Source organism: Neoarius graeffei, chromosome 6, assembly GCF_027579695.1.
Source record: "Neoarius graeffei isolate fNeoGra1 chromosome 6, fNeoGra1.pri, whole genome shotgun sequence".
Classification (NCBI taxonomy): Eukaryota; Metazoa; Chordata; class Actinopteri; order Siluriformes; family Ariidae; genus Neoarius; species Neoarius graeffei.
In genome coordinates, this window is record NC_083574.1 from 16,771,921 (window position 1) to 16,783,946 (window position 12,026).

Here is a 12,026-nt window from a genome sequence, read left to right on the forward strand (position 1 = left end):
TTATCTGTGACACCAGAAATGCTGACAGTGTGTGATTTTAAAAAAAGAAAAAAAAAGACAACACTTGAGATGAGTGTTGAGCAAAAAGATAATTTATTGATTATTTACAAGCAAAAAAAAATCTTATAACCTATATTTATTCCATATTAGTGCATTTTATACGGTGAATATTAGATATTGGGTATTATCAGATATTATTACATTTTATTTGACAGAATGCTTGAAGCTGATTGGATAAAGGTTTGTATTATTTTAGTCCAACAACGCAGGTAGTTCCAGCTGTAACAATGATTAATATTAACGCACGCGCTCAAATATGGTACATTGTCATTTTTTCTGTAGTAAAAGCTCATAGTAGCATCTCATTTAATTGGGTTACACTGGTTCCCAATTAAATATAGAATATCTTTTAAGATACTTCTAATAACTTATAAAGCTATATATGGGTGTACGGCAGGCTATCTTACAGAACTCATAAATATTAAGTTGCCATCTAGGAGATATAGCTCCAAGATCCAACAGTGATTAGCTCTTGCTTCAGACACTGACATTTCGCAGCCTTAAAGCGCTAAGTGATTGGTCTTTCTGTGCTGCGGCGCCTCAATTGTGGAATAAGCTCCATTAAATATTCGTAGAGCCGAGTCGCCTACAGTCTTTAAGAAGCTTTTAAAAAAACTTATCTTTTCGGAAGCTTTTAGTGATTATACAATTATCTTGAATTTGTACATTTTATACATACATTCTAAATTATTTTATGCATATTTTAGCATGCTAGTTTTTCCTTAATTATAGCATTCATCTATTTACATACAGTTGTGCTTGAAAGTTTGTGAACCCTTTAGAATTTTCTATATTTCTGCATAAATATGACCTAAAACATCATCAGATTTTTACACAAGTCCTTAAAGTAGATAAAGAGAACCCAGTTAAACTGAGACAAAAATATTATACTTGGTCATTTATTTATTGAGGAAAATGATCCAATAGTACATATCTGTGAGTGGCAAAAGTATGTGAACCTTTGCTTTCAGTATCTGGTGTGACCCCCTTAACTGTAACTAAATGTTTCCGGTAACTGTTGATCAGTCCTGCACACCGACTTGGAGGAATTTTAGCCCATTCCTCCGTACAGAACAGCTTCAACTCTGGGATGTTGATGGGTTTCCTCACATGAACTGCTTGCTTCAGGTCCTTCCACAACATTTCGATTGGATTAAGGTCAGGACTTTCACTTGACCATTCCAAAACATTAACTTTATTCTTCTTTAACCATTCTTTGGTAGAATGACTTGTGTGCTTAGGATCATTGTCTTGCTGCATGACCCACCTTCTCTTGAGATTCAGTTCATGGACAGATGTCCTGACATTTTCTTTTAGAATTCGCTGGTATAATTCAAAATTCATTGTTCCATCAATGATGGCAAGCCATCCTGGCCCAGATGCAGCAAAACAGGCCCAAACCATGATACTGCCACCACCATGTTTCACAGATGGGATAAGGTTCTTATGCTGGAATGCAGTGTTTTCCTTTCTCCAAACATGACGCTTCTCATTTAAACCAAAAAGTTCTACTTTAGTTTCACCTGTCCACAAAACATTTTTCCAATAGCCTTCTGGCTTGTCCATGTGATCTTTAGCAAACTGCAGATGAGCAGCAATGTTCTTTATGGAGACCAGTGGCTTTCTCCTTGCAACCCTGCCATGTACATCATTGTTGTTTAGTGTTCTCCTGATGGTGGACTCATGAACATTGACATTAGCCAATGTGAGAGAGGCCTTCAGTTGCTTAGAAGTTACCTTGGATCCTTTGTGACCTCGCTGACTACTACACACCTTGTCATGGAGTGATCTTTGTTGGTCGACCACTCCTGGGGAGGGTAACAATGATCTTGAATTTCCTCCATTTGTACACAGTCTGTCTGACTGTGGATTGGTGGAGTCCAAACTCTTTAGAGATGGTTTTGTAACCTTTTCCAGCCTGATGAGCATCAACAGTACTTTTTCTGAGGTCCTCAGAAATCTCCTTTGTTCTTGCCATGATACACTTCCACAAACGTGTGTTGTGAAGATCAGACTTTGATAGAGCCCTGTTCTTTAAATAAAACAGGGTGCCCACTCACACCTGATTGTCATCCCATTGATTGAAAACACCTGACTCTAATTTCATTTCCAAATTAATTGCTAAAGCTAGAGGTTCACATACTTTTGCCACTCACAGGTATGTAATATTGGATAATTTTCTTCAATAAATAAATGACCAAGGATAATATGTTTGTCTCATTTGTTTAACTGGGTTCTCTTTATCTACTTTTAGGACTTGTGTGAAAATCTGATTGTTTTAGATCATACTTATGCAAAAATATAGAAAATTCTAAAGGGTTCACACACTTTCAAGCACCACTGTAAATGTGTAATGATTTCAAGCAGTATTAATCTTGAAAAAAATCTGTGAGACCATGTAAACCTATAATAATATTTGAACACCCGATATTTAAACGTATTTGAACACCCAATATTTGAACGTCAAAACTGATTATATAGCCCAATATTGGTTTTTGTACTATTATCAGCAGCATTGGCATGACCACCGGAAGTGCCCAACCAGGCAGTGGATTGTGGGATATGTGAAAGGAGTGAATGAGAAGGAAAAGGAGCACAAAATTTACTGTGATTGGTTTCAAATGTTTACCATTTCATTTTCAGTCAGACTTCAGATAAGGATCTTAGAGGGATTCATTTTTGAATATGTAGTTTTCACACTTCTATAATATTTCATTAATGTAATAATGTTACTACGAATGATTTAATGAGTCTGATGTTTGAATTAAGAATCCCTTTCAAGTGAAAAGATGAACCTAAAGAGAGAGATGCAGTTGTGTTTAAGTTCTTTAGTCTGTCCAGCTCTTGCAGCTCCTCAGCCGTTCCCTCTGCTCAAATACATTGTAGATCAGCTTCCAACGCTTTAACTTTCATTCTAATGCCAGTGTCAATCCCATGGTGCTCACTATCTCATTGTATTCTGGGATTTTGACTCTAGCATCTCCATGATAATCTTCTACATTGAACTTCAGATCAGATTTCCTCAGTGATGCTACACTTTGCTCCACATGGCTGACTTCTGGCTTCACGTCGTGCAGTTGGGAGTGTGGGGTGGTATACAGAGAGAGCTGAAACACACACGTCATGTACATGTCCTAATATTTTGCGCAAAAGCCTCAAAGCTGGAGCACCGATAGTTGATACTGATGAAAACACCTGTGCAACACCTGTAACACAGAATACGAGTACACACCTCATCTGTAATCAGAGAGGAATCACTTCCTGCATTCTCACTGGCAGCAAAAACCTGAGGGACAGAGGGGTGCAGAAAGGTACAGCGGGGTACATAAAGGTCCAGAGAGGTACAGTTAAAACCTGACATGAGGTACAGAGAGCTGAGCAATGTCAACAAGCAATGCCACCTCCAATGCAAAAAAATAAAAAAAAAATTGTAAATGTGATTATAAGCGAAAACCTTTTAAACTGTCACTTTTTTTATTTACATACATTATATTACGCACAAATGGATAAAAGACAAAGTATTACAATATGCCATATGAATGAATATCTCATCTCATCTCATTATCTCTAGCTGCTTTATCCTGTCCTACAGGGTCGCAGGCAAGCTGGAGCCCATCCCAGCTGACTACGGGCGAAAGGCGGGGTACACCCTGGACAAGTCGCCAGGTCATCACAGGGCTGACACATAGACACAGACAACCATTCACACTTGCAATGAATATATATAATTTTTTTAAATATAATTTGTACTTTAAAAGCAACAAATCTCAGTTTAGAACATAATGACAAGCATGACAGAAATACAATATACAAGCAAACTACATGCAAAATATGTATCACTACATATGTATATTGAGATTTATGGAAGAAAAAAATAAGGAATATTCATAATAAGACCATAAACATGTCAAGACAACAATTAAATAAACTAATAAAGATGTATTGATTGTTTAATTACTACATAACCCTGTAGTAGTACTCTGGTTAGTATTAGTTAGTATTGGTTATATAAGTAATATTTCCCCTATAACAAGGTGCTCTGTGGTTTCAGCAAAAGGTGCATAGTCTCTCTCAGTATCTAGAGGAATAAACCTACAAAGTCGTCTAATTATTAAATACTCTAAGTAACGCATGCAAACACCATAATCTGTTGAGATGTGCATGCACCCCTCTTGCCCAACGTAATGCCAGTGCAGGATCCTGATACACTGCTCCTGAGGGGCCTGTTTTTGAAATTTACCCTGACAATGCTGAAGCATTATCGCAATGATCCTGGGTTATTTCTGCTTCTGTTCTTTCTACTTCTTTGAGTTGATTGCACCTGATTCACTTTCCTGCCTCATTGGATAGCTCTTCTGGGTAAACTAGATGTAACAGTTTGTATGGGTGGGTGGAGCACAGAGGACGGCAGGACAGAGATCAGGTTCGGCAACAGGGTTTTTATTGCCACACTTTTCAGTGAATAACTCTTAGACTAAACTGACACACACACACAACCGGCGTCTGGTTCGGGGATGAGCTCCTCTGCTTTCGCTCTCCCTCCTTAAGTAGGGCGCGGTCACTGGGAAGACACACACAAACACAGGTTAATTGACATCAGGTGTAGTGATTCTGCCACTTACCTTCCATATCTCCGCCCTCCTGTCACAGACCGGCACTTGACCACGCCCCTGCTGCCACATACCCCCACCGCCCGACTCAGGCCAGGCAGCCGTCTGGCCTGCAGCCGACTCCCCCCGCCTTTGACGGGAGAGGAAGTCCGCCACGACCATCTGTGCCCCCGGCCTGTGGACCACCTTGAAATTAAAGGGTTGGAGCGCCAGATACCAACGGGTGAGCCGCGTGTTGGCATCCTTCATGCGGTGGAGCCACTGGAGGGGAGCGTGGTCCGAACAGAGGGTGAAAGGGCATCCCAGCAGGTAGTAACAGAGGGCGAGGACCGCCCACTTGATTGCCAGGCACTCTTTTTCGATAGTGCTGTAGCGCCCCTCCCGCACTGACAGCTTCCTACTGATGTATAGGACTGGGCGGTCCTCCCCCTTCACCTCCTGGGACAAAACAGCCCCCAGCCCTCTGTCCGATGCATCCGTCTGTAACATAAAGGGGAGAGAAAAGTCAGGGGAGTGTAAAAGTGGCCCCCCACACAGTGCGGCCTTTACCTCAGAAAAAGCCCGCTGGCATTGCTCCGTCTACTGGACCGGATCTGGTGCCCCCTTTTTAGTGAGATCAGTCAGCGGGCTGGTGACGTCCGAATAATTAGGTATAAACCTATGATAATAGCCAGCCAGCCCCAGGAATTGTCTCACCCCCTTTTTGGTCTTGGGCCTCGGGCAGGCCGCAATTGCTGCAGTCTTGTTAATTTGGGGACGCACCTGCCCGTTGCCCAAGTGGAAGCCCAGATACCGTACTTCCACCCACCCAATCGCACACTTCTTCGGGTTGGCTGTGAGACCCGCTCGCCTCAGCAACCTAAGGACGGCCCTCAGATGTTCGAGATGCCTTGGCTAATCATTACTATAGACGATAATGTCGTCGAGGTAGGTGGCCGCATAGGTGGTGTGGGAGCGGAGGACCCTGTCCATCAGCCGCTGAAACATAGCGGGCGCCCCAAACAGCCCAAACGGAAGTGTGATGAATTGGTGTAAACCAAACAGTGTGGAAAAGGCCTTTTTTTCTCGGGATAGTGGAGTCAAGGGGATCTGCCAATATCCCTTCGTTAAGTCCAGTGTCGAATAAAACCAAGCAGTGCCTAGTCGATCGAGCAACTCATCAATACGAGGCATTGGGTACGCGTCGAATTTAGACACCGCGTTGACGTTTCTATAGTCCACACAGAACCGGACCGACCCGTCGGCCTTGGGTACCAAGACCACTGGGCTGCTCCAGTCACTGTGGGACTCTTCGACGATGCCCATTTCGAGCATGGCCTCGAGTTCCTCCCGAACCACCTTTTTTTTGTGTTCGGGTAGCCTGTAAGGGCGGCTACGCACTACCACCCCCGGGGGTGTCTCAATGTGGTGCTCTATGAGGTTGGTGCGGCCGGGCAGGGGCGAGAACACGTCCGAAAACTCGGTCTGCAACTGGGCAACCTCCGCGAGTTGGGTCGGGGAGAGGTGGTCTCCACAGGGGACCGGAGAGGTATGCGATGTCAATGCGCCTTTTTGAACCTCCGGCCCCAGCTCCGCCTTCTCCGGAACCACCGACACCAACACTACGGGGACCTCCTCGTTCCAGAGTTGGAGTAGGTTGAGGTGGTAAATCTGTAGTGCCCCACCCCTGTCCGTTCGCCTCACCTCATAGTCGATGTCCCCGACTCGCCGTGTGACCTCAAAGGGTCCTTGCCACTTGGCGAATAATTTAGAGCTCGATGTGGGCAACAGTACGAGTACTTTATCTCCCGGTGCGAACTCTCTAAGGCGCGTACCCTTGTCGTACAGGCGGGCTTGCCGTTCTTGGGCCTGCCGCAAATTCTCCTGGGTTAGGTGCGTGAGGGTGTGGAGTTTTGTGTGCAGGTCAATAACGTATTGAATTTCATTTTTACTGGGAGAAGGTCCCTCCTCCCAATTTTCTCGCAGCACATCTAGAATGCCGCGCGGCTTACGCCCATATAATAATTCAAACGGGGAGAACCCCGTGGAGGCTGGGGGTACCTCTCACACTGCAAATAACAAGGATTTGAGCCATTTATTCCAGTTATGTGCATCCTCACTTACGAATTTTTTAATTATGTTCTTGAGGGTGCGATTAAACCGTTCAACTAAACCGTCCGTTTGTGGGTGATACACGCTGGTGCGGATCGGCTTAATACCTAATAACCCATACAGTTCGTTCGGTGTTCGTGACATAAACGAGGTGCCTTGATCAGTCAGAATCTCTTTCGGGATTCCAACTCGGGAGATGACGCAGAAAAGTGTCTCCACAATACTGCGTGCTGAGATATTGTGAAGAGGCACGGCTTCCGGGTATCAGGTTGCATAGTCCACCAGAACTAATATAAAGCAGTACCCAAGTGTTGACCGATCTAATGGCCCAACGAGATCCATCCCAACTCTTTCGAACGGGGTCTCGATTAATGGTAGAGGGCGCAAAGGCGCTTTTGGAATGGCTGCTGGATTTACTAACTGGCATTCGTGGCACGCCGTACACCACCTACGGACATCGCCGCAAATTCCCGACCAATAGAATCGGGCCATTATTCGGGCTAGTGTCTTATCCTGCCCTAGGTGTCCAGCCATGGGATTAAAGTGAGCCGCCTGGAATACCAATTCCCGGCGGCTCTTCGGAATTAAAAGCTACGTGACTCGCTCTTTAGTTTGAGTGTCCTGCATCACTCGGTATAATCTATCCTTCAAAATCGCGAAGTAGGGGAAGGACGGGGTGGTGTTCGGCTGGAGCGTTTGACCATCGATTACTCTCACTTGGTCAAACACATGCTGCAGAGTTTCATCTCGCGACTGCTCTAATGGGAAATCCGTGAGAGATTCTCCAACAGAGAGAGGAGGGGCCGGCGGCTCCTCACTCTGACGCGGAGATGACGTAGACGGCTCTGCGACAGCTGCTCCCGCCAAAGCGACACCGGGACCTTCCCCTACTGAATGGCAGGACCCACTCTTCCCTAAGTGTGTCATTAAATCTTGAAATCCCGGCCAATCAGTCCCCAAAATTATAGAGTGGGTGAGGCGAGGATTAACCGCGGCCTTCACTATAAATTTTTCCCCTTGGAAAAAAATGTGGACCGACACCAAAGAGTAGCTGTGAACGTCCCCGTGCACACACAACACCTTCACCCCCTGTGCTCCCCCCAATGCCTCGTTTTGCACCAGGTTTTGGTGAATTGAGGTCTGATTACAACCAGAATCCACCAATGCCTGATATGTATCCCCTTGTATACTCACCGGTATGCGATACGCTCTGGCCCAATCGAGGGTGGCTCCTGGTGCATCGGGGATCCGAACCACCTCCATTACCGTGCACTGTTGTTGGAGGTGGCCCGGCTCCCCGCAGCGCCAGCAAACCGGCCCAGGCTTCCTCTCCGTACCGGTGTTCTGGGGCTCACTCACCTGAGGGGGGGGGGAGAGACAGACACAGAAGGGAGAAACAGGAGGGCACTGCGGGTGCGGCGGGCCGGCACCGGTGGCGCCGACCCCTGCCTCCGCGGTGGGGGAATGGGGCAAGGGCGAGACACAGGAGGAGAGGGAGAGAGAGAGAGAGAGAAGAGGAGAGGAGATAAGAGGCTGTCTGCTGTCCTGCCACCGGGACAGCCACCATATGGTCTTCCATCAGCTCGATTGCCTGATCCAGTGACGCCGGGCGGTGGCACTGGACCCACTCCGCGGTTCCTGCTGGCAAGCGTATGACGAATTGCTCCAGTACCACCTGGTCGATGATCCCCTAGGCATCGCGGTTGTTGGCCCTCAACCACCGCCAGCAGGCATCCCGGAGTTGCTGGCCAAACGCGAATTGCCGGCCGACTTCCTCCAAGCACAAAGCGTGGAAGCGCTGACGCTGCTGCGCAGGAGTGTGCCCCATGCACTGGAGGACAGCCCGGAGGTCCATGTAGGCCAGCCGACAGTCGGCGGGGAGCTGTAGCGCAGCCAGCTGCGCCTCTCCGGTTAGCAGGAGGAGAAGGCGCACCGCGCGCTGCTCCATCGGCCACCCTGAGGTCTCCGCGACTTGCTCGAAGAGCGTGATGAATGCCTCGGGGTCATCCTGTGGGCCCATCTTGGTTAGGGTGGGGGGGGACGGGCCCGCGGTGGGAGCACTGGTGGACCCCGCTGACGCGAGGAGGTACCGGAACGCCTGACGATCTTCTTGCTGGGCCAGCACCAGGGCCTCGAACCGCTGTTCCTGCTCCTTTCGGAGGGTGACTAGCGCCTGGTGCTGGCTTTGCTGGGCCGTGGCGAGGGCGTGGACCAGTTCGGCGAATGGGGAGGACTCCATGGGGCTGTTCGGCTGCTGCGCTCCAGATCCCGGGTTTCAGCACCACTGTAACAGTTTGTATGGGTGGGTGGAGCACAGAGGATGGCAGGACAGAGATCAGGTTCAGCAACAGGGTTTTTATTGCCACACTTTTCAGTGAATAACTCTTAGACTAAACCGACACACACACACAACCGGCGTCTGGTTCGGGGATGAGCTCCTCTGCTTTCGCTCTCCCTCCTTAAGTAGGGCGCGGTCACTGGGAAGACACACACAAACACAGGTTAATTGACATCAGGTGTAGTGATTCTGCCACTTACCTTCCATGACGCCGCCCTCCTGTCACAGACCGGCGCTTGACCACGCCCCCACTGCCACACTAGATATTTACAATTATGTTTTTACAGTGTGTATATATATATATATATATATATATATATATATATATATATATATATTTTACAGATCATAAAGTGCATATCTCAGCAAGGAAGAGCAAATGCAAAAAAAGACTGTTTATTGATCCATGCATTTTCTAGATAGTCTTACTTATTAGATTTCTATAAAGCTTTTTAGTGAGCATGCATAGTCTTCTTCATCATCATTTTTCAGCTGCTCCTGTTAGGGGTCACCACATCAGATCATCCGCATCCTTGTCCTGATTTATGATCTGCATATTTGATTTGGCATAGGTTTTACACAGGATGGTCTTCCTGACACAACACTCCCCAATCTATCTAGGGTCAGGACCAGCACTAAGTATGTACTGCAGGGGTGGGCAATTAATTTTTACAAGGGGCCACATGAGAAACCTGAATTGTGTCAGAGGGCCACACCAACGATAACTTGAACTTAATTCTGCTCACCTTTCTTCCATTGTAAAATGCACTAAATTATATATTTTGACTAGCTGGTACTGATAAGGGCGGCACGGTGGTGTAGTGGTTAGCTCTGTCGCCTCACAGCAAGAAGGTCCGGGTTCGAGCCCCGTGGCCGGCAAGGGCCTTTCTGTGTGGAGTTTGCATGTTCTCTCCGTGTCCGCGTGGGTTTCCTCCGGGTGCTCCGGTTTCTCCCACAGTCCAAAGACATGCAGGTTAGGTTAACTGGTGACTCCAAATTGACCGTAGGTGTGAATGTGAATGGTTGTCTGTGTCTATGTGTCAGCCCTGCAATGACCTGGCGACTGGTCCAGGGTGTACCCCGCCTTTCGCCCATAGTCAGCTGGGATAGGCTCCAGCTTGCCTGTGACCCTGTAGAAGGATAAAGCGGCTAGAGATAATGAGATGAGATGGTACTGATAATCGGAAGAATAAAACTATTCTGTAAATATTTATATTAGGCTCTGTGAAATTGTGGTGTATAGGTCAAATAAGAAAACAAAAACAATTATTGAATCAGTAAAATTTATTTTTAACTTGTTAATCTCCACAAACAATGAAAAACAACAAACAACTTAACAAGTTTATAGAAATACAGCAATACAACAAACAATAACTTGTAATGTTTTCCACCTCATTTTACCTCTTCAGTGAGAATAATCCAGTCTGTTCTGGGCTTGAACAAGGGCATTGAAATCTGGCTGAATGTCTGAGGTGGCTATGCGAAGGACAGCTGAGAGATGGTCATCAGTGCTAGAGGATCTGTGTTTGGATTTGTTGAACTTCATCACTGAGAATGTCTGTTCACATTCATAGGTAGATCCAAAGAGGACTAGAATCCTCTGAGCATGCCTCCTCAGGTGTGGAAAGTTCTCCTCTTTGAGGGAGGAGTAAAAGTCCAGCAGTGAGACTGACCTGAAGTGCTCTGCCAGAAGTGTGCCAGACTGCAAGTCAATGAGTTCCATCTGAACATCACTTGGTGCATTATCCACACTGCAGTTGAAGGGAGAAGAAACCATGTGCATTTCACTCCCAAGAGTTTTGAAATCTTGAAATTGCCTCGAAAACTCTGCATGCAGTGCTTCTAACATGGTTGAGTACTTGTGGAGGTGATCGGCTGATCTTGTGGCTTCCTTTAGTGTTGGCAAGTGGGTCAGAATGTTGTCCTTCACTTGGCTTGAGAGAAGCTGCAACTTTCTCATGAAAGCATTCACTGCACTGTACATCTCATGCACAAAAAGGCCCTTGCACTGCAGTTTGACATTTAGTTCGTTCATTAGTGCAGTCACATCCACAGCGAATCCGAGGGCTGCCACCCAGTCTTTATCTGAAAGCTCTGGGATGTCATGTCCTTTCTTAACACAGAAATCCTGAATCTGGTCTCTCAGGTCCCAGACACTTTTCAGTACTTTGCCAAGGCTGAGCCACCTGACAGTGCAGTGATAGCTTATGTCACCATGTTCAATCTCATTTTCCTCCAAAAATGCAACAAATTGTCTGTGATTTAATGCTCTCACTCTGATGAAGTTAACTGTTTTAGTTACAGCATCAACGACATGGTTCATTTTTAACACTGTCTTACACAACACTTCCTGATGTATAATACAATGCAAAAATGTCAATTTCTGCACAGGGTTCATTTCTGTCACTTTATCCTGCATTCTCTTTAAAAGTCCAACATTTTTCCCCATCAGATTTGGACAACCGTCTGTTGTCACACCTGCCAGCTTGTCCCATTTCAGTCCTAACATGTCCAAACATGCATTTACCTCTGTGAACAAGTCATTACCAAGGCAAGGCAAGTTTATTTATATAGCACATTTCATACACAATGGCAGTTCAATGTGCTTTACAGAAGTAAAAACAAAAACAGTAAACAATAGAGAAATAAAATTACATAAAATAATTTTATTTTTATTCTAAAACAATTAATTAAAAGAATTAAAAGAAATTAAAAGAAAATAATAAGAATTAAACAATAGTAAAAATAAAATAATAAAATGAAGTAGTAGTTCAAATAGGATGAGAAAGAAAAGAAAAAAAAACCCATCAGAATAGAATAAAGAATAAAATAGGATAAAGTTAAAGTAAATTTAAAACATGCAGAGAAGTAAAAATTATAAAGAATGTAAAGAAGACAATATAATTATTTAACAGAAAGCATCTGAA

At 45.5% G+C, this 12,026-nt stretch overlaps 1 protein-coding gene across 1 annotated transcript in view; it reads right to left on the minus strand.

Moving 5' to 3' along the window:
* LOC132887646 (general transcription factor II-I repeat domain-containing protein 2A-like) overlaps positions 1-11,608 on the minus strand; it is an 82,105-nt gene extending 70,497 nt beyond the window's left edge. Inside the window, exons 1-4 of the mRNA XM_060923110.1 lie at positions 10,935-11,608; positions 10,501-10,558; positions 3,293-3,346; positions 3,006-3,167 (exon numbers count right to left, since the gene is read on the minus strand). Coding sequence (XP_060779093.1) covers positions 3,006-3,167; positions 3,293-3,346; positions 10,501-10,558; positions 10,935-11,608 — 948 coding nt within the window. The remainder of the gene's footprint in view (positions 1-3,005; positions 3,168-3,292; positions 3,347-10,500; positions 10,559-10,934) is intronic.
* Positions 11,609-12,026: the final 418 nt, after the last annotated feature.